At 47.8% G+C, this 22,828-nt stretch overlaps 1 protein-coding gene across 2 annotated transcripts; it reads left to right on the top strand.

Annotated features, from left to right (window-relative positions):
- Positions 1 to 627: 627 nt before the first annotated feature.
- Positions 628 to 18,286, top strand: CLIC2 (chloride intracellular channel 2). Of its 2 annotated transcripts, XM_030575526.1 has the most exons (6): positions 628 to 946; positions 8,640 to 8,749; positions 9,957 to 10,082; positions 12,739 to 12,845; positions 13,857 to 14,038; positions 15,964 to 18,286. In XM_030575526.1, the coding sequence occupies exons 1-6, from the start codon at positions 890 to 892 to the stop codon at positions 16,123 to 16,125; spliced, it is 744 nt and encodes a 247-aa protein (XP_030431386.1). In that variant the 5' UTR covers positions 628 to 889; the 3' UTR covers positions 16,126 to 18,286. The 2 variants fall into 2 exon arrangements, with proteins under 2 accessions (XP_030431386.1, XP_030431387.1); XM_030575527.1 differs by lacking the exon at positions 9,957 to 10,082.
- The last annotated feature ends 4,542 nt before the right edge of the window (positions 18,287 to 22,828 follow it).

Here is a 22,828-nt window from a genome sequence, read left to right as displayed (position 1 = left end):
GCAGGAGCCACAGGGTTCAGATCAGGATTGGAATTGAAACTCCTGCCGATTTGGGGGCTGTTCACATCTGGGGTTCTAAATCATCCCACAAAAGTGAGAGGCCAGAGGTATGAAATTCAGACCCTTCCCTGGATCGCAGGGGCTTTCCCCAAAGGGTGGAGAGGGATTCAGATTTGAGCTACCAGTGTGGGCCCTGCTCAGATGTTGTTGTTTAAGGCAGATACTAGTTGTGCCTAGTAGAGGGAAGTTTGCCTCTTTTATCGGTGAATCTAGGGTCTCTCTCAACAACGCTTGCTTTCTCTTAGTGAGTGTTGTGGGGGGAGAGATGTGCTCTGGAGCTGTGGACTTTTTGTCTCCTGGACAGGATAATTAGATAAGTGATCTCTCCAACTGATGAAGCACAAGACACTTCCAGCCCATTTCCTGTCATAAAAGCTCTCATGGGTGGGAGTTTACAGTAATAGAAGTGGAAGGACCTTTTCTGGAACATAAGCCCACGGCTGAGAAAGAGCCCAGGGCAGCATCTGGTCTGCTTGATAGCTGACAGGGGGACCTCATGCATGCTCTCTGATAGATTAGGATGCTGAGTCACAACTGGGAGGCCCTTGTGGAAATACCCTTGCCCCTCCAGCAGTTGCTGCAAACACTGTCACTCCCCCTCAGTTCAGAATTCAGGAGGAGGAAGGAAAAGAACCGCGATAGAACTGCCCATTGGTGAGTGAAGCTGGCAACAGGGCTTGGTGTATCTTCATTAGCGAGGTCCTTCAGCATACACCAGCGGCTCTCCCACTGGATCGCCACCCGCTTCCACTCGGAGGTTCAATAGTAGCAAAGAACAGAGCAACTTGCTGCAGTGGAGAGTGGTTAGCAGTTTGAACAAGCAGAGAGGATGGCAAGCCAGTGGCACAGCCCTCGGAAGGAGCCTGAGATAGAGCTTTTCGTGAAGGTGAGTTTCAGAGACATGTACGCTTATGAATTCTGCATGCTGAATTTACTCCAGGCAGGAAGGACAATGACTCACTAACCTCGCCAGTTACTTTTGATGAAGTTACCAGCAGATTTTTTTACAAGTGCTTTATCATTTCAGACTGGGGGGTATTGTCCCATTTGCAATTGTCAACTGTACATATAGGCAGATAGACCCATGACTACACATATGTGAGCACAGTGGCTGGCAGAAAAGGGTGCCAAGCATGCCCAGACAGGGGTAATTCCCAGTCTGGACTCTGCAGGGAGCTATGCGTTCTACTACATAGTGCCAAAGGAAGTGGAAGGTTATAAAGTTATCAAGGGGATCAAGTTCATTTGGTGTGATGTTGTCTTATTAATTGTTGTTATGCTGATATAAATCATATATACAGCTGTGTCAATATGGCATGTGCCTTACAGAGACAGATAAGACGTGAGCCTGTCCAGAAGAGATAACAGATAATAACACAAACACATACACTCAATTTCAGCTTCTCACCAAGTTGTGGTTGCAAGACAGACTCTCTGAACTGCTCTGTCTCTCTTTTACTCTGTATGTGTCGATTATTCAGCTGAAGGCTTTTTTGCTGTAGAAATGTTTTCCCTTCAGTTAAGTGCTTTGGGGACAATTTCCTTTGGAACATTTCAACTCCTCTCTTCAAAATATTCTTAGCAAAAGTGGCGAGAGCAATACATAAATTAGAGAGCCTGAATTTCCAAATGAGTGTCTGAGAGTGAGACATGAGCCCAAACAACTTCCATAACTTTAAATTCCCTGGCCCTGTGCTTGTTAGTTGGCTGGCCATTGATTACACCATCACAGTAACAGAACAGCAAGTGACTTTGTCTAGGGCATTTTGATGCAAACAGCAGATGCTCAAGATTTCAGGCTACAAATAATGTTGAGATTCTGAGTCTTTTAAAAATCAATGTTTAATGTTCTAAAAGTGTCATTTAAATGAGATAGGAGGTTTTATTCCCCAACTATTACAACGAATCCTTCCCACAGCAAATAACAGAAGGCTACCTCGGTCTATGTTAGAAATCTAGGGACTCAGACTCCACTCTTGCTGTTGATGTACAGGACTGTCCAAAGTAAAACTATTCTGGGGTCAGATAAAAGATATTATCTGTCCTTAACCTCTCAAAGCCTAGGCTAAGTTGCTGAACATAGATACTTCATTAAGATCATCTCCTGTTCACTGTCCTTCAATTGTTAAAACCAAACTTGGCCCTGGGTATTTTGCTGGTGAATTCAACGCTTCTGTGGTTCCCTGTTTTATCACTGTTACCTGGATAGTCCCTAACTATCTTAGGGAGAGGCAGGAAAATGATACACAAGATTATTTCAAAACTGCATCAGAATCAAGGGGCTTTTTATTAGAGAAGGGAAACAGAAAACAAACTTAGTCTGTACTTCCCCTAAAACTTACTTAATTTAGCAGCAAAAAAAACCAGTTGCAACAAGTAGTATGGTGGTAAACTAACAGTCCCCTACCATAACAGTTTCTGTGTTTTAACCATCTGTGGCAGGCAGTCTTTAATGAAACAGGGTCTGATCTAAAGGGGTGCTGAGCAATCACCGATCTCAATGGCAGTTGTAGGCACTCAGCACCTCTTAAGATCAGGAGCCAGATCCTGCTCCCCAGTTAACACTGGAGTAACTTTAGAATTACACCCCATTCACACCAGTGTTGGTGGGAGAGAATCTGGCCCTAAACCCCAACCCTGTTTTTTGGGGGAAAAGAATCCCATGAGATGCTGAGTGCTTCCCACAAGGTGCTGAACACCTAGTAACAAGCACCTCACAGGACTGGTGTAGTCTCCTGGCAGAGATATTGACCCACTGGACATGGAGGGTGTGATGCCGCTGCCCTTTTACCTGCCTCTGCTTTTGTTCCCAGAGTGGCAGTTCCTGAAGCTCTATTGAGAACTTCTTGGTCTTGATTTTTCTTCCTTGTAAATCATGCATCTTCAGATGGTAAAAGCTATTATTTGTGATCATTATTTCTATTCCTGAGGCATACGCTGTTGTGACAGGTACTGTACAATCACATAGGAAGAGACAGTCCCTGGCATGGCCTCTGGGCATGTCTTCATTGCAGTTCACTTGAGTTAGCCACACTCAGTTTACCCCTCTGGAGTTAGCCTTGCGTGGGTGAGAGCAGCCACACGGAGAACTAACACTTGAGCTGCTGTGTCCACACCAGCATGCATTGCATTCACTCATGTGTGGCACTACAGCTACTGAGGGCCATCCCATGGTTCCTTGCATTGTTGTAGGCTGAGCAACTCTATGATCTCTTTATCAGTGAGTTGTGGGGAAACTTGCCTCTCCTTTCTGGGCACACGGGGAATTGTGGGAAGGCATCAGAGAACTATCAGCACTCGAATGACGCTAGCCTGCACCCACACTGCAGAGTGGTCATACCAGCAGCTGACAAGCTGTATTAACTTAAACTTTACCCTATACCCACACTTGGGCTCATCTACAGGAAGTAAAAGCACCACCGCACTAGAGTCAAGGGGTTTTGTGTCTGGACAGGACTCGAGTTATAACTTGAATCAACTTTGCGGTGAAGACAAAACAGACAAAGGGTGAGAGAAAGAAATGATTATCTCCGTTTTATAGATGGGGAAGAGAGGCACAAAGACATTAAGGGATGTATTTTAAAGGCACCTAATTTCCCTTGATTTCCAGGGGGGTTTGTGCCTGAATACCTTTAAAAATCTGACTCAAAGTGACTTGCCCAAGGTCACGCAGGAAGTTTGTGTCAGAACTGGTGATGGACTGGCCACCACCTTAACTGTTAAACTAAGGGCCAAATCCTCAGCTGCTATGGATCAGTGCAGCGCCACTGAAGTTGGTGGAGCTACACCCATTTATATGAGTTACGGAGCTGTCTGTCTGGCACTGGACTCGCTTTTTTCTATAATCATCATTCTGTTTTTAAAATTCAGCTCTGTCTAACATTACCCAGCTTCGGATTAATTTTAAAAGAATAAAAAAAATATACCATAGATCTTTCCTGTGCCCTCACTCTGGCACTTTGCTCCTTTCAATTTCTATCCCTTCATTCCCCCTTGATCTGCAATATTGGCCCTCTCTTTAGGTCACACAACCAACAGTCTTTCTATGTCTGTCGCTCTCCTTCCCCAGTGGTTGATCACTAGCTGTCACTGAACTCTCAAGCCTGGATGATATGGCTGCCTCCATTGCAATGGCAGGGAAAGCTCCTTCCAGCTCAGGAGTGTATTGTAAGGGGCCATTTGTCAAATTCCACTAGCCACTCTCCTACTACAATCTGATTGCTAGGTGATTGCATGCGAACATGGGAGGAGGACAACCCTGGGGAGCAAAATCTTCTGTGTCTAATGGGCCAGTTTAGTAGAGATAGCAGAGGAATCTCCCTGCCCTGTTGATATGCTCCCAGGGCATCTGAACGTTAATCTAGGGAGATCGCATTTAGGGCTGCCACCATAGTTCATTCAGCCCTTGACTTCTGTGATAACAGTGTCAACACACACACCAGTCTTCAGTAACACTTGTATTGTAGCTGTGGAATTAGGAGAACATTAGCTCCTTGCAAATAGGTCTCCATAAATCAGCAGGTAATGACTTCCAGCTGTCTGTGGCCTATCCTAAATCCGAATCAGCCATCTAGCACCAAAAAGCTCAGCTTCCCGTTATCGGTGGCTATAGGGTAGTCAATCTTTATCTTAGGTTTATGGGTTTGGTATTTTTTCAATTCTCTGCAGTAGTAAAGGTCTCCAAGAAAGGTAATAAAGCCCTCTAAGCTTTCAGCACTCAGAAGATTTTCCTCGTTTGTAAATATGACTATTTGAAAAGATTTTAGTTATTACCTTTTTTAAAATCAACAAGTAGAATTTTGTGGGCAGTCCAAATTATTTTCTTACACACCTATTAAAAGAGGGAGTGACAAACACAGCAGATAAGGGCATGAAGTGGAGGTGAGGCAGAAGATTGTTTGAGTGCTGGTAGATATACAAATTGATTTTTATAAGTTATATTAATTCATTTGTTCATATTAAATCAGTTCATCCCATTTGTCCTACCTTTGTTCCTATAATTTTGTTATTTGTCTAACCCATGGGAGTTAGGCACCCAAATACTTTTGAGGATCTGGACCTAAGTTGCTCCATTTCTCTTAATTCTTTTATTCTGATCACCCCCTGTTCTGTAAATGGTATTTGCTTCAGCAGCAAGAGGGCACAGTCCTACAAACACGTGGGCTTGGCTTTCAGTCTCTGAATAGTCCTACTGACTTGGGTGGAAATACTCTGGGGCTTAAAATTAGGCATGTATGCATTTGCAGTGCCGAGGCCTTATAGTTACTAGTGGCTTATTCCTGTTCGTATGACTCTTGAGATGGAAATTATCAATTACACAGCTGTTTGATCAGAAACGGTAACAGAAAATACTCTTGGGAGAATATTCATTTGAATAGTTTCTTTTTAGCATAGTAAAGGTAAGAGGAGAACATTTTTAAATTGTCATTTTGTTTATTTAAACCATCAGCTTTCCTTGGTTTGATTCCGATGCTCTAGTTGTCTTTACAAGAGTCTGATGGATCAGGGTAAAATTTCCAAAGATGCCTATGTGAGCAGGGGCCTGATTTTCCAAGTTATGTAGGAGCGGAACCTAACGCTGCAAACAGATACCTAGTGGCATTTCTGAAAGCCCTAAGCAGGCTGGATGCCTCACTCACACTGAAAGCCTTTGGGGGCTGGGTGCCTAACTTGTGTGGGATTTGTTAAAGTACCTCTTAGGCATCTATCTGTATCTATAGGCACCTGAGCACCTCTAAAGTCTGGCCCTTGACTTTCAGTGGGACTGAGACGCCCCCAGTGCCTAATATCAGAGGGGTAGTCGCGTTAGTCTGGATCTGTAAAAGCAGCAAAGAGTCCTGTGGCACCTTATAGACCAACAGAATTATTGGAGCATGCTCCAATATGTCTGTTAGTCTATAAGGCGCCACAGGACCCCCAGTGCCTAAGGGTATGTCCACACTGAAATAAAACCCCAGTGGCTGGCCCGGGCCACCCAGGGCCGGCGCTTCCATTTAGGCAACCTAAGCAGTCGCCTAGGGCACTAGGATTTGGGAGGGCGGCATTTTGCTGCCCTCAGTGGCAATTCGGCGGAGGGGGGTACTTCCACGCTCTGGGTTGGCGGCGGCAGTTCTGCGGCGGGTCCTTCACTTGCTCCAGGACCCGTCGCCAAAGTGCCCCAAAGACCGGGAGTGCGGAAGGACCCCACCACCACAGAATTGCCGCCAACAACCAGGAGCGTGGAAGGACCCCCGCCTAGGGTGCCAAAAACCCTGGTGCCACTCCTGGGGCCACCTAATTCATGGGGCTTGGGCTGTGGGGCTGCAAGACTGCTGTGTAGACATTGGGGCTTGCCAATTCTGTGCAAGTTAGGGGGCCTAACGACCTTTTAAAATCTACTCTTAGGTGTTTCTGAAAATGTCACCTCAAGAGCACAGTGCACAGCCTGCAGACTCTGCTGTGCTGGCACTGATGCACAAGAAGGCAGGAGCCCAGATTGTGGGTTTATAAATGTGGAACACCCCAGGTGGTATTGTTATAGTCACTTTTCGTAGTAGAACCCCACTTGGAGACGGAGCCCACAGTTTCAGAGTTATTATTGCCTTGTATTGAATGATCCCACCTCTCCTATACTGACCTCAGAGCCTTCCAAACACATGCAAGACTCCTGGAAGTGCCTATCGAGATGTATTTGTTGATTAGGACTTCTACAGAGAATGAGGGCTGTTATCCGTGTCTGACAAGGTAGTCTCAGGATTTGCCCAGTAGGCTTGCAGCGTTCTTCATTTCTGTTGCACTGACTGAAGACTGACTTTCGTTTTTAAAAAGGGAATTGTTTGTCTGGTTCATGGAAACTCTGAGCCTTTAGGAATATATGCCTTGTCTCTTTAAATCAGCAAGTGAACAGTGAAAAGAAAACAAACTACTGTTTTCCTGGAAAACGTTAGTGCATTTTCTCCCACACCCTCCCTCTTGAGTTTTTCCTCCTGCCAGCGAGGAGCCTCCCTTCCTGTTGAATCCATTATCAAACTCCATCCTCCTTTTGTGCCTCTCTCCCCCACCGCTACCACCAGTGCTGAATGTACTGGCTTCCCCCTCCCTTTCTTGCTTCCTGTCTGAAGAGCCCCTGACAATCCAGCTTTTAGAGACAGGCTTTCCAAAATATGGCAGCAAGGGCCACAGAGAGCTTTCATATTGTCCTCCCCTCTGACCCAGCTCCCACCCAAGGAAACAGAAACTATACCACACTAGCTTATAAAACAATCACCGCGAGTGGTGCTGGTTCATGAACCCAGCAGCCCCATTAGGGGCACGGCCCACCTGCTCTGATGATGATCAGTTTTGGTACATTTCAGGCACTCAGATACCATAGTGACAAGGACGGTATAAATAGCTAGATTAAATTCAGGGGGTTGCTGCCACGTTCACTAGAGTTTGGCTGCCAGTTTGGATGGGATTCTAAAGCTTCCCTAGCTCAGCTGGGATGCCTGGATGCTGGAGTGTGACTTGATAATGTTATGTTTGCTTTTGTATGCACTGCAGGGGTGCAATGCAGGCTATCTGGGCTAGTGAATCCACCTGCCACCTGTAACATATACCTCCTCCCCTTACATGACTCCTCTGATGTAGCTCACCAAGCCTGGGTATAAGTTAATGTAGTAGGGGCTAATTACCCCCTGCTTTGCATCATGTGTGATCATTCACAACTGTGCAAAGAAGCTGTGAACTGCCACCAGATCAGAACGCTAGGCCTAGATCCATGGCTGTGGCAAAGCTTAGAATGGCATGGGTGCAGTAGTGGCCACTGCACTTCTCCAGTACTGGGCTGGCTATGCACTGAGCTTCCCCCGCCTCTCCCCTCCATCTTCCCCATGTAATTTCAATCAGCCTGGTGCCCTGTCTCTGTAATGGACCCCCAACCTCTAACCAACCCCAGACTTCTGGGAAGGGATTTTCAAAATACAGACCCAAGCCTCGATCTGAATTTGATGCTTAGGTGTCTCTCTGTGTAACGGGATGGACTGGACCCCTGAATCTTAACATATCCCTTAAAAAAACCTAAACACAGATGCAAACTTTGCAGGTTGGGCTTATATCTAGACAGCTTATAAATGTGCCATGTGACTTTGATTATAGTTGCTACAGGAACTAGCTGAGCATTAGGGGGGAGGGATAGCTCAGTGGTTTGAGTATTGGCCTGCTAATCCTAGGGTTGTAATCTCAGTCCTTGAGGGGGCCATTTAAGGATACAGGGTTAAAAAAAAAAAAAGTTGGCAATGGGCCCTGCTTTGAGCAGGTGGTTTGGGCTAGATGACCTCCTGAGGTCCCTTTCAACCCTGATAATCTATGATCTCCTATCTCAACCATAACATTGCATTGAATCTCCTTTTTTAAAAAAAAAAATGGAGAGAAAGGTGCCTTTGACAATCTGGCCTAACTCCCAATGAAACCAGTGAATCACCTGTTATGCTGCCACTGCCTATTCACCAAGCCCAGAGCTGTGCTAGCAGCTCCTTGCTCAAAGCTACTTGCAGAGGCCCGGCTGTGGGAGATATCATATGCCCAGTGAGCAGCATTGGTCTATTTTGCTCCTTCTGCAGGCTGGCCTGGATGGCGAGAACATTGGGAATTGTCCCTTCTGCCAGCGTCTCTTCATGGTTCTGTGGCTCAAAGGAGTCAAATTCAATGTGACCACAGTGGACATGACAAGGTAAGGGAATGGAGGTAATTCTTGCCAGTGAGACATCCAGAGTACACAGCAGGGAAGCTCAGGGCTGCCCCTTGGATTGTGTGCACCAGGGGTCAGCAACCTTTCAGAAGTGGTGTGCTGAGTCTTCATTTAGAAGGTCTCTTTGTATAAGTCTATCATATATAACTAAACTATTGTATGTAAAGTAAATAAGGTTTTTAAAATACTTCATTTAAAATTAAATTAAAATACAGAGCCCCCCAGACCAGCCAGGACCTGGGCAGTGTGAACGCCACTGAAAATCAGCTTGCGTGCCACCTTTGGCACGCATGCCACAGGTTGCCTACCCCTGGTGTGCACCGACAAAATCTTAGTGTCATATGGCTCAATTGCTCTTCACTCTACACTTCAGATCTCTCCTGCTGTCAGCATCACGTCCCCTTTCCTTACATCTGCCATGTCACTGGCATAGATGGAGCTGACTGGCATCATTACAAGGCAGTGTCCCTGCTAGCAGTCTAGCTGTGACCAAATTCTCACCTCACTTATGCTCTATTTGCCCCCTGCCACTGGCCTCCCGGGAATTACACAGGGGATAAGCCAGCAGGAAATCTGGTCCTAAAATCAACAGTTCAGGCCATTGTATCTTAAGGAATTGGGGACACAATGTGAACAACAAAAGTTTGTCCATGGAGATTCATACAAGATATCCTGAAGTGACAGGGCCATGAAAAGATGGCAGTGAGCCCTCTCGGCAAATTGAAATGACTACACATATCCCATGGGCTGCCAAAGATGGATGTCCCAATGGCCAGTGAAGTCAATGGGAGCTGTGAACTCAAGGTACAATTTCAGCCTTTATCCAGGGAGCTCCCTCTCCTGAACAGCATGGCTCTGGCTTCAAAACACAGGGCCCACGATTCCTTCTCATCACTGTGTCTCCTCCATGTACTAATCTGTGTCTCTCACTATTTGATGCCTTCACCATGTGGTCTTTAAGAGCAGGTTGGACAAACACTGGTCAGGGATGTCCTAGGTTTACGTGGTCCTGCCTCAGTGCAGGGGCCTGAACTAGATGACCTCTGAGGGTCCCTTCCTGTCCTACCATTCCATGTTCTTCTTGGTGGTTGTGCATGGTGGTAAGATGAGATTGTGACACTGCATGTGCAGTGAGGCCTTCACGTCAGCAGTGAATCCTTCTTTTTTTTAAAAAAAAATTTCATTTCAGGAAACCTGAAGAGCTGAAATCTCTGGCTCCAGGGACTAACCCTCCATTCTTATTGTTCAACAAGGAGCTGAAAACAGACTTCATTAAGATAGAGGAGTTCCTGGAGCAGACGCTGGCGCCTCCTAAGTATTTATTATCATAGTCTTATGCACTTCTTTGCAACCTTCCAGTCAGAAGATGTGAACTGCCACCAGATCACAACACTGAGCCTAGATCTGTGGCCATGGCAAAGCTCGAATGGCCTGAGTGCAGTAGTGGCCATTGCATTTACCCAATTCTGGGCTTCCCCCCCTCTCACCCCTTGCACTTTGCGAACATTGATCATTTCAGCAATGGTACTCATCTTGTGGAGCAGGGGGCGGGGGCGGACAGAGGCACAGAGCGGGACAGTGAGCCAGTGGCAGTGAGTAGAATGTCCCTTGTCCCTAGTCCCTTGCTCTGAGCAATATATTGCTTTCTCCATGAGGGTATTGCTGAGGCCAAGGTACTGCTGTGTGTCCCTGGGAAGAAGCAGAGATAGGCTTTTGCCTAGTATGAAACGGTTGGTTTAAGGTTGTGACCCACCTCCCCCTTCCTCTATGACTAGCTAAGCAGCAAGGAAACAGTTTGGCCTGTGAGATAACACAATGGGAGGAAATTCACTGTGTGATCTCTGGATGCAGGCAAAGAGGGAAAGGGACTGGACAGGCGAGCCACAGGGGTAGGGGATGTGGTGAGAATATGCAGGTGGATCGATGTAGAGACCCAAGAAGCAGATGCCGTTATTTTTGCAGCAGGGGAGGGGAAGGGATCTGAAAACCTTTTGACTGCTTGTTTTTGAAAGGGGCAGGTGCATGTAGCCAAGTCAAGGTGAACACTCCAGCCCAGGGGTTAGGAATGCAGCCAGCTCCCAGCCCAGCGGTTATTATGCACTCACTCTTGGCTCTCTCTTCCTGACTGTTCGCTGCAGTGGTAAACAGGAGACACCTTAAAGGGCCGGAACAGTTCACAGCTGGGGCTTTAGGCCAGATCCTGAGCTGTAGAAAGCTGTGTGGCTCGCCCAAGTCTCCCCCTCTCACTTCCCTGATGAGTTACCAGCTGTTGGTGGCTGCATGGCTGTTTGGATGGAACCCAAAGCAACACTATTTGGATAGCAGGGAGCAGAATCCTAGCCTGGGTTTCCTCCTTCAGCTCTGTATTGCCCTGAAAACTCCCCTCTGTGCCCAGCCAAACTTTGGGATATACCTAGCTAGAGGTCATTGCTGCATGACCCTTTCCAGGTTGCAGCCACGTCCCAAGCAAGCTGGCAAGGGGACACTCTAAGAGCTCATGCTAGAGGAATCCAAGGTACCCGCTAGGTCCTAGGGCCAGAGCTGCAAACCAGCTCAGCAAATTGGGCGCAAGTTGGGTGCTGGGATCTCTTGCAAATCTGTCTGCAGTGGCAGGGGCTGAGCTCCTCTGAGAGCCCGGGTCTGAGAGGCCTGATTCCTGTGAGTTAGGGGCAGAAATGCCTCTGGAGGAGTGCGCCCTTAGCGACCATGGGACACACCAACACTCAAGGCTCAAGTTTTCACCGGGTGACTGCTGAGCACATGAAACACGGAGGCTTTGCTCTCCATCCTTGCTCACTTAACAGCTTTCAGCCCAGCAGGCACAGCACAGAGATGGGGCAGAAATGAGTTTCAGCTCAGTGCAATGGCATGGTGCAGTCCGGCCCTTTCCTCTCCCAGACAAGGGCACTTAGACCAATGGCTTATGGATTAACTCATGTACAGAGTACAAAGCTTTTTAGCCGCTCAAGTCTTCCCCTTCTTCTGGGAACTAATTCAGGCCTCTTCCTATAAGCTCAGGAGTCCCACAGCCTCCTCCATGGCCTGAGTAATAATTCAGGCAGGCTTACGTCCCTTGCATTTGAGAGTCCCCCAGACCCCTTCCTGGGGCTCACTGGTCAGTCCTTCCAGCCCTGCCCTGCCCTGGGAAAGCTCAACCAGCAGTAGTGCTTATCTCCTGGGGAGTCTCCTCTAGGTGCACCTGCCACCACCTGAGCTACCTTTCCTCACATCCAGGCACTCGTTAGCTGCCAACCAGCCACCTGAGCATGGCATTAATGACCTACAGGTCAGCTGAGATGGGGCTGCTCTCCTTAAAGGGGCCAGCCACCCTGTGACAAACAGACTAATGGGAAAAAGCATATTACCTGCTCAGATGGTCAGGTTTAGTTACAGAACAGCACCCCCTGCCAGGAGAGGTTTTGGTACCTGCAGCAGTGTTATTTTGGGGCACCCTTCAGCCTTCTTCACTCATTCCTCACCCCAGGCCACTGGGTAGGTACTGGAGCTGCTAGCCTGTGCGCGGGGGCTGGCTTGGGCCTGTCTACACGGGCTGCAGTCCCCGCTCTGACTGCAGCGTGGACAGACCCTGAGTCCTGCAGAGCCCACCTTAGGGCCAGTGCAGAGCTGGGCCTAACACAACAGCTGGGATGATGTTGGCATGCGGGGTATAATGGGATAAATCGACAACAAAAGGCATTTCCCCATGGGAGCTGCATGAGTTTCATATCCCCCTTGTGCCAATCCATGCACTCCTGTCTGAGGCCAGCATCCTGGAAGTGGCAGCAGAGCTCAGAGCTTCCCTCTATCCCTTGGGCAAGAAGCTAGATGAGGCTGATCATTGCAGGGCTTTATGCTTTTGAACCCATCTCAGTGCTCGTGGGTTGTATAGTCACCAGAGGAGAACGCAGCTGAGTAGCCTTCTAATGGCAATGAATTCTCCATATATGACTCTATGCAATTATCTGTTTAAGGTACCCACACCTAAGCCCCAAATACAAGGAGTCCTTTGATGTGGGCAGCAACATTTTTGCCAAGTTCTCTGCATACATCAAGAATCCCCACAAGGAAGCGAATGAGAGTAAGGAACCCTGGGGTATTTTTATTTATTATTCTGAGTCCTTCATTTCCCTGGATCCTGAAGCAAAACCTATTAGAAAAATAGCTCACTCAGCCAGGGGGATCCAGAGGGTGTCTCAGCTGTTCACAATCCGTGACAGTGGGGATGTCGGTGCACAGAATGGGAGCTACAGAACCTCCAGGAGAGGTGTGGGGGGAATGCCTCTCAGCAGCAGTGGCAGGGATCTAGAGGTGCTGAATATTGGTGATAATTCCTATGTGCAAGATTCCTGCTGTTTGAGATGGCATCCTATGGCTGGGCTGGAGTCCCCGCTGTCTCCCACACTCCACCCGCCCAAGTAAAGCAATGAATTGGAAGGACAGAAGCAACTCTGCCTTTCACCCAGCACCATTTGAGGATCATGATCCGTAGCTTGTGCTGTAAATGCCTGGAAGCAGCACAGCATCAGGATAGGTGGCTGCTAAAGGAGCAGCTCTGGTAACTCCACCTGCACAGAGCTCTGTTCTGTACACACTCTGAGCAGTTCTGGCACAGCCTACTGGGGGCAGTGGGACATCGCACTGTGTTTGGTAGTTCTGGGCTTGGGGAGGTGGTCTACCACTGGTTTGGCCAACCCCCTCTAACCACTCCCTCTCAGAGAAAGGTGGCAATACGTATTAGGGGCACGTTCAGATCCTAGAGCTCTTTGGAAGATGCCAAAAGGATATATTCCGAGGTTTCTCCACCGAAATTGCAGCAGTGGTCCCAGGTGGAAACCCCTCTTCATGTATGGCCCAGCTCAACGGTACAAGTGTCAGGGATTTGTCTGTGAGGGTGGGTTTATTTTTTTTTTTTGATGGGGGCAGGTTCATTATCTGACACCAGGGACCCGGACTCTGATCTCAGTTGGGCTGGTGTAGATCAAGAGTAACTCTACTGAAATCAGTGGAGTTACAGTGAAACTGGTGGGTGTGAGAGCAGAATCTGCTCAAGGTCTTTCACACTAACACTGTGGTTTCTCCTTGGGTGCAGATTTTGAGAAGGCTTTGCTGAGGGAGTTCAAACGCCTGGATACGTACCTGAACAACCCGCTCCCTGAAGAAATCGACCAGGACAGTACTGAAGAAGTCCTGGTCTCCAAGAGAAAGTTCCTGGATGGGAACAGGCTAACATTAGCTGACTGCAATCTGCTGCCCAAGCTGCACATCATCAAAGTAAATCCACCCACTAGCTATAGAGGCCACAATCTCTGAGTCAAAGGGCAGGCCAGCACATGAAGTACAGAATTTTCAAAAGTACCTTCATGCCCAGGGAGTGCAAGGTCCTGTGACAGTTAGCAGGACTTGTGCTCCTAAGTCACTTAGGCCTACCACCTCACTGAGATCAATGCCAGTGAGGCATATGAGTACCTTTGAGGATCTGGGCCTTAGGCGCTTGTAAGAATCACCTCCCAAAGCAGTACAGGTCCCTTTACACTCCCAATTAGCGCCAGCTCACCACATCTGATCTTGTGAAGCTTTGGGGAGCTGAGGCGCTGTCCAATTCCAGCTCAGAATATCTTGACTCAAACCTGTCTCTACTCATTTCCTTTGGCACTATCCCCTGCTCTGTGTCTCGCTTGTCCCTTCAGTAGGGCATTTAACTGAGCAGTGGGCTGGCGAGGTGAGCCAGGTCTGATCATTAAACATGGGTGAATTTCATCCCAAGGATAGTGAAGGAAGCTCCATCACTTGAGGGAGCTAAAGCTCAACAGGAAAAGCACCGAGAGAAACTTGTAGGGGCAACTCCACTCCAGCCCTTGCTCTTCTGTGAGGGACCGACAGCACTAGCCACACCCAACCACAGTGCTGGTAACCGAAGTCTGGGAAGCTCCTGGCTAGCTCTCAAAGGTGATGTCCCAAGTAAAGCCTTCACAGTATCACCACTTCTGCACCGTGTGAAGCCCTGATGTTATTTTCAGGGGTATGGCTTTCACAGCCAGTACTTTTGGAAGCACTGGGACACCTTTATGTCTCTGGTTCAAAGCCAGACTGGGTGGACAGCTCCCCTCCTACCTGCAACCCTCCTCTGCTTTTGGACTTAACAACCTTGAACCCATCCATCTCATCCATGATGAAGAATAAGTGTGAAATCAGGGAGAGCACTGATGCTTGAACAGAGCACAGTGTGTAATAGCCATCCCTGACATGCTGGATGGATGAGCCAAGAAAGCTGAGATTCTGAGCTGACAAGTCTATCAATCTCTCTCCAGCAAAGCTGGCCATCTTCTTCCTCTGAATGAGGGTATTGATCCAAAAGGGATGGGAGGGATTTGTGGGAACTCAGTGGACTTCACTGTTTCATCCACTTCATGATTTTCATGCCTTCTCTTATATGGATTGCCTTGGCCAACCTTTAGGGGGCAACCTGGGAGTTCCAAGTCAAGATTCACTCTTGGTTGCCCTTGGACATGGAGTCCTGTTTGGTCCAAGATGCTACAGTGGAAGCTCAGAGTTACAAATGCCTCAGGAATGGTTGTTCGTAACTCTGAACAAAATGTTCTGGGTCTTTCAAAGCTTGCAACTGAACAGTGACGTAACAGCTTTGAAACTTTACTCTGCAGAAAAAAAATTCTGCTTTTAACCATCTTAATTTAAATGAAACAAGCACAGAAACAGTTTCTTTACCTGGTCAGAAATTATTTTTAAACTTTCCCTTTATTTTTATTTTTTTTTACATTTAACACAGCACTGTACTGTCTTTTTTTTTTTTTTTTTTTTTTTTTTTTTTTGGTCTGCTGCTGCCTGATTGCATAATTCCAGTTCCAAATGAGATGTGTGGTTGACTGATCAGTTCGTAACTCTGAGGTTCTACTGTAGCACCTAGAGGCCCCATCTGAGACTGGGGCCCCATTGTGCTGGACACTGCCCAAGGTGGGATTATTGTCCCCATTTTACAGATGTGAATTGAGGCACAGAGAGATTAGGTGAGGTGCCCAAAGAACCAATGATGGAGCTGGGAAGTGAAGTCTGAGTTTCTGCATACCAGGCCAGTGCCTTAACAACAAAGCCTGCGGGCCTCCAGGTCAGTGGGGCCAGAACTTATCTGGATACCCAGAAGTCTAATAATCACCTGCATTTTCTCACCCTTCACCCCCTAGATTGCTGCCAAGAAATACCGTAACTTTGAGATCCCGGCGGAAATGACAGGCGTCTGGCGCTACCTCCACAATGCCTACTCCCGTGATGAGTTCAGCCACACATGCCCAGCCAATGAGGAGATAGAACGCACCTATGCCAGTGTTGCCAAGAAGATGACCTAGGGGAAGCCAAAGGAGCTGGTTTTTGAAACCCTTCTTTCCATTGGAAACACTGCTGTGAAAGCTCCCTTCTTCTGAATGACCATGCCAGTAGAACAGCCCAGTCTTGTTACCTGCAAACATTTGGGGATTTAGGAACTGAAGGAATCATTATGATGTAATTAGTGACAGCCTTTCAGAAAATAACCCTGTGCTTCCAGCTGATGCAGCTGACTGAACCCTGATTTTACAGCTATAATCATTGCATGTAGTGAAATGGCACCACCCAGCTGCCGAGGTAACTGCTTTGTCATTCCTTAGAGGCTAGGATTCCCAACCTTTCTGTGGGATCACCAACATTTATTGTGCAAAACTGCACAGAACTGGTGACCATGCGGCATAGTGCGGTTTAAGTATCCCTGTTTTGAATCTGGAGGACGGGGTACAAATGATGTCTTAGATCCCAGCAAAATGGGTTTTCACATGTGCATAGAGTTTAGGCAAGAAGACACCATCAGATCGTCTAGACTTACCTACCCAGTATAACACAGGGCATTACATTTCACCCACTTACCCCTGCTTTGAGCCCAATCACTTGTGTTTGGCTAAAGTATATTTTCTGGAAAGGCATTTGAAGACATCAAGAGATAGAGAATCCACCACTTCCCTGGAGAGTTTGTGCCCATGGTTAATCACCCTCACTGGTAAAAAGGCAGGGCCTGATTTCTAATTAGAATTTGGAGACGCTCCATCTAATTGCTGTGGAAAGATAGTATTCTCAGGATGTGCACAGGGCTCCAGCAGCGGGGGCTGCTCTAGGTGAGGAATGAGGTGCCCTGGCAGAGCTGTGTGAAGGCTCCAGCATGGGAGGCTCTGCAAGTAACAAATATACCAACAACAGACACTGAACTACAGTGCCTTCCTCTCCTCTGATACCAGGTTTCCATTGCTCTGTCTCCACTGACTTCAGTGGAGCTCCTCCTGAGGCATGTAGGTGTAGGTTCGAGGTGTATCAGGCTCACACATATCACAATCTCAATACAGAGCACCAGCAGCAAAGAGCCATTTCTTATACAAAGTTCACTTGGTAAGTGTCAGTGATCAGCTTGGAAACTCTTGCAAGAGATCTGCCCCAGTCTTATTGCTGGAATGTGCACTGCAAAGATTCAGGTGCTCCATCTCCAGATCTCCATGACCCCACGCAGCAACGCAGCTTGATCAGGAGATGTTGCCCTTTCACATACAGGCAGTGCGGGAGTTTTCCATGATTGGGTTACAGACTGTGAACTTTCCCCTGGTACCCACCTGCCCAGCCATCCAGGGTGGACAAAAATTCATTTGCTTTCTAAAACAAAAGGGTTTTTATAACTGATGTGCAGTGTATCAAGGTCAAACCGTGTGTGCATGTACACAGAGCACCCAGGCCCACTTCCATAGCTGGGTGAGCCTAGCACAGTTCCACTGAAGGGCAAGACCAGCTAAGGATCTGGCCCACATAAGCACGGCGTGACTGATGCTGGCTCAAAAAGTACAACCCTTGAGGCACTTTTCTACCGCTGCAGGGGATTGCTGCTCGTTCTGGCATAGTCCAGGAGGCAACTGACAGAGGTTTGCTGGGAGGGGCTGGCCCAGGGCTCATGGCAGCCCTGCCCCTTCCCACCCAGCATCATCCACTCTTTGGTGTGAACTGGCTACCTACGGGGGCCCACGGGATGTTGGGGACATTTTGCATGGCCACAGTCTCCTCTCCTCCATTAGATTTGTGCTGCTGGGGCCTTCTGCCAAAATCTATACTCAGGAATCTGCCTCCTCTGCCAAAATAGTACAGAAACCAGTGGCAACGTAAATATTCTGCCGATAATGTACTGAGCATTACAGATCTGCACTGCGCTCTGAGATGGTAAAAGCCCCCTAGAAAACTCACTAAGCTTCTCTCTTACTTGTACTTTTGCACTAAAAAGTGTGTGCTCACAATTCTGCTTTTGATATATTTGTTAGTTTCATATTCATTCAAGTGATAATAAACTTTATTTTATATACAACTTTCACAAAGCAGCCCCAGACTGCTGTCCAGGAGATGCTGAGAGCTAGAGAAGGCAGTAGAGCATGAAAAGGTGTGTGGTTGTGCTGGGAACATGAGGAAGTGAATATTAATTGCATTTCTAAAATAAACAGTAATAATGACCTCCATTTTCTGTGCAGTCCCTTGTGCTGAAGGATCGTAATATGCTGTACAGACTAGAGAGCTATAGACACCACCTGGAAGGCAGCCCGATCTGGGGTGGCACACTGCATCTGCTCTGCATCCCGAGCTCTCTAGAGCAGCTTCACATGAACAGGAATTCCATGGTCACTGTACTCCCCTCAGAAAGTGAGAAGCCACAGCAGCATAGCAACAGCTGTGGCATTATTGACGACGTCACTCACTGGCAGTAGGAACACTGCAAAGGACGGGGCTGCTGACCACACGTTGGTTGTGGTCATGGCCCTCCATAAGGCTCCCAGGCCCCTCAGTTTTGGCTTGTCCCTTTGCTGTGCTGATATTAGTCCCCTATTGGCATCTGAAGTGCCCATGCCACCCGTGAGGGGTGCAGAGTATATAGGGCACTTACTGCTGGTCAGTAACTTCAGCTCTTGCTTTCTGCACCATGTGCTTGGATTTGGGAGAGGAATATGCTGCATCCAAGGACTTGTCCCTGACTCCTCCCTGAGGGGGAGGCCCCATCTCCCATTTCACCATGTCCACCACAGTCCCCAATCCATGGCGAACATGAGTCTGTTCAGCAACAGCAGGCTGTAGCCGCTGGTGCTTTTAGCTCTGGAGGGCCCCAGTTCAGTCCCTAGTGTGCAAGGACCTCTATGTTGCCTGTGCATTCCAAGCAGAGCCATCAGATGGCACCACGCAGCAGCATTTCCTGTCTTTCTGTGAGCCCTTTATGCTTCATTTACTCCCATCTGTTTCCTCTGTGCAATGTAAGGGAGGGAAGTAGAGGGGCCAAAGACACTAAACAAGATGGACTCAGAGAGTAAAGAGAAAGAGCAAAACACACAAGAAATCAAGACCATGTTTTAAACGTGTCAGGGTTTACTAAATAAAATAGCTCCAAGTGGGGGTAAGCCACCAAGTGCTAGAGCTGGGGGAATGAACAGCGGCAAACCTGGTGAGATGGACAATTGCTAAGTGCATATCCTGGAGGCCTGGAAAATGATCAGTGATGAGTTTTGTTTTTCTTTTTCTCATTTAGCTATCTCTGTTGCCAGACCAAGTCTGGCCTTTATCCCTCAGCAGCTACACCATTCCATTGCTATAATCCACACAGCCACAAGAATGGTTTAGCTGCTTTACAAGTCAATCATGTGATGTGCGGGAAACCAGCGCAGCTGCCTTGTGGTTTTCGGCATGAGAGTTTGATCATTCAGTTTTCTTCTTAATTGTCTGCTGATTCTGGGGCATAGAGCACTCGCGCCTTGTGACCTCTGCAATGGGCCTGACAGGCACAAGTACAAACTGACAAACGCCCAGCATGTGTCATGCTTTTTTGTCTTCCTAGTTTGTCTGAAATTTGCAATGCTGAAACAGGCCTGGAACAGTTCCAGTCCTTTCAGATTCCTCCTGTAGTGCAGCACAGGGATGTCTCTTTCCAAGGGCTCAGCATTATTCAGTGGAATTCACACTGCAGGATGGAGGGACCTTTAAAGGCACCAGATGCCTGATTCTCACACTGCAGGATACTTGACTTCAGTGGGTTTCTGTGCGTGCTGTGGCAGGGGAATACAGCCCTGGGACTGTAGCCTATATTTCAATATGGACTATTTCATCTGAACAGAGTCAATCCCTGTTCTTTCTCTCAACATACTAAGCCAATTTCCACCGACACATCCTCATTATTTGTAATGCTATTTACAAAGCAATGCATGCTCTTCCATGGCAGCTGCAGAGAGGCTGGGGGGCACAAAGGCAGGCAAGGAAGGGGCACACGCATCCAAGGAGGCCAAGTTTGTGGAGGACCCTTGGTGGAGGACTCACAAAGTGCATGTCTGCGTTGGGATGGCCATGTGACAGGCAGCCTCAGTTGGTGACACAGTACTTCCAGAAGCAGTCTGGGAAGGAGAGTGGAGGAGAAGTGTGACAGTCAGTGGGAGAGGATACAGCACAATTCTGATATAGCAGCATGGCTGAGCTTTGTGGATACAGTTATCTAGCCAGGCGCCTGTAGTTGCCATGGCAATCAGTTCCAAAGCCAGGTAGTTAGATGGCTCACTGTTACCATTTGGACTCACCATTCTGCATCCACAATAGCTTGCGAGTAGAAAAGACAGACGCTTCTATATGGAAATGTCAGATAAAGCACCTGAAGGTGTTAAACTGAGCAGACTGATGGAGCAATGGACCTCCCTAACCCTTTAATTCACCATACAGGTGAAACTTTATAGTGGGAAATTAATGGTTTCAGTGTAACAGCTAAGAAGCCTCCACTTTTGAGAAGGGCTCCTAAAAACTCCTGCTTGGATCCTAGGCTGTCAAATTGAGGGTTCACACAGGATAGACTATTTTGCTGTCCCAGAGATGGAGACAGATCTCTGAAGAGACCCAGGTCCTGATTCACTTTCACCTCTGTTAAATTGTCTTTGTACCAGTGTAACTGCACCGGGAGTACAATGGCATAAGTACACCTTACAGAACCACAGAGCTTGAGAGGTCCTGTAGTCAAGCCCCTGCATTAAGGCAGGACCAGGAATACCCAGACCATCCCTGATAGGGGTTTGTCCAACCTCTTCTTACAAACCTTCAGTGATGGGGATCCCACACCTCCTAGGTTACCTGTTCCAGAACTTAGCTATCCTCATAGCCAGAAAGCTTTTCTTAATACCTAACCCTAAATTTCCCTTGCTGCAGCTTAAGCTAATTATCTTCTGTCCCACCCTCAGCTGACAGGAAGAACAATTGATCCCTGTCCCCTTTAGAACAGCCCTGAATATATTTGAAGATTGATCAGACCTTCCCTCAGTCTTCTTTTCTCCAGACTAAACACATCCAGTTTTGTAACCTTTCCTCACAGGTCAGGTTTTCTAAATCTTTCATCATTTTTGTTGCTCCCCTCTGGGCTCTCTCCAATTTGTCCACATCTTTCCTAAAGTGTGCTGCCCAGAACTTGGCACAATACTCCAGCTGAGGCCTTTCTAGTGCTGAGTAGAGCAGGACAATTAGCTCCCACGTCTTACATATGACAGTACTGTTAATATGCCCCAGAATGATGACAGTATTTTTTTGCAACAGTATCACATTGTTGGCTCTCATTTCATTTGTGATCTACTCTAACCCCTAGATTCTTTCCAGCAGTACTGCCAGTTATTCCCCATTTTGTAGTTGTGTGTTTGATTTGTCCTTCCTAAGTGAAGAACTTTGCATTTGTCTTTATTGAATTGTTGATTTCAGACCAGTTCTCCAGTTTATCAGGATCATTTTGGAGGAGACTTGGAGCCGGTGCTCAGCCAGCTGTTCACATTATGCTGACAGTGAAATGATCACAGGCAATATTCTATCTTTAGTCATCAAGTAAAACATTCCCAGAACATACTGGGCCAAATTCTCTCCAGGAGCCAGACCTGGTGCAGGGCATCTGTCAGGTTTCCTGTGGTGCAATATACCTACTGTCTTCCTTTCACCCAGGGATCTGCAGACAGGCAGTGCAGCCCCAAGTCCAGGCTGTGACATCTACAGAGTGGGTATAGCTATAGCAGCTAGTGAACCCAGCTGGGTTCATCTACAGAAACTTGTGGGAGCTGAGGAATTAGCCCGGGATAACCTCCTGCCTACCCCCTGGGATGAATCCTCTCTGGGATGCAGTGGTTTTGCTGGCACAGGAGGGAGCCAATTGCCCAACATGTCAAGTCACTACTGCTCAATATGGCCAGTTGAGTCCTTTGACACTTTTATTGAGATGTCCATGGAGTAATTGACTGTTGTCAGTCCTTTGAGCAGTCATTTCAGGCAGGTTTCACAAGCAGCCAGAGCAAGGGGATCTAGCATTTCTATCCTCCTCAAAGGAATGGGAGGTACTTGGGGAGCTGAAGTTTCGAGTCCCCACTCTCCCTGAATTGTACTTACCCCTACAATTCCTTTTCACGACATGACTGGGGAAAGCGCCTTCAGCTCCTACCACTGGCCTTCCAACTCGCTCCCAGAGTGGGCAAAACTAATGCTCTGCTTGATTCCTGCAGCAGGTGACAAGCATCCCACCCTAACAGACCAGACATCTGGCCCCTGAGAACAAGGAACTGCACTCAGCAAACTGCCTCTTCTCCTCCTGGAGACTCAGGTCGGCTCTGTGGCTCCCCAGGAGCTAAGTGCTCACCTCGCTTGTTGGGTTTCTGTCGGGGCTGCTCTGATTTGGTGAATTCTTGGCTCTGTAGCTGGTCTGTGGCCACTAGTTTCCACAGGATCATCTTGACATCGTTCACCTGAAAAGACACAGGGCCTTTGCTGGGGAGAAAGTGCCCTCCTTGGAATCCTTTCCTTCCCTCCTCACCTGCCAATCACATATGCTAGTGAAGAGGCTGCCTCAGCAGCACTGCAAGCTGCAAGCATGTTGCTTGAATTCCAGCCCCCTGGCAGCAGGACCAGCCAGAGCTCCCTCATATTGATGCCCCGAGTCTGCACAGCAAGGTCCTGCCAATGACAGATTAAACTCCCAACAGTGTGAACTTCCCTCCAGCAGTGCCCTGT

This window comes from Gopherus evgoodei, chromosome 9 (assembly GCF_007399415.2).
Source record: "Gopherus evgoodei ecotype Sinaloan lineage chromosome 9, rGopEvg1_v1.p, whole genome shotgun sequence".
Taxonomy (NCBI): Eukaryota; Metazoa; Chordata; order Testudines; family Testudinidae; genus Gopherus; species Gopherus evgoodei.
Note: the sequence above shows the minus strand (reverse complement) of the source record. Positions and strands in the feature narration are given on the sequence as shown.

Coding starts and splice junctions, on each gene's coding strand:
- CLIC2 (XM_030575526.1), top strand. CDS start 890: ATGGCAAGCCAGTGGCACAGCCCTCGGAAGGAGCCTGAGATAGAGCTT. Junction 947..8,639: donor AGATAGAGCTTTTCGTGAAG/GTGAGTTTCAGA, acceptor CTCCTTCTGCAG/GCTGGCCTGGATGGCGAGAA. Junction 14,039..15,963: donor CCAAGCTGCACATCATCAAA/GTAAATCCACCC, acceptor TTCACCCCCTAG/ATTGCTGCCAAGAAATACCG.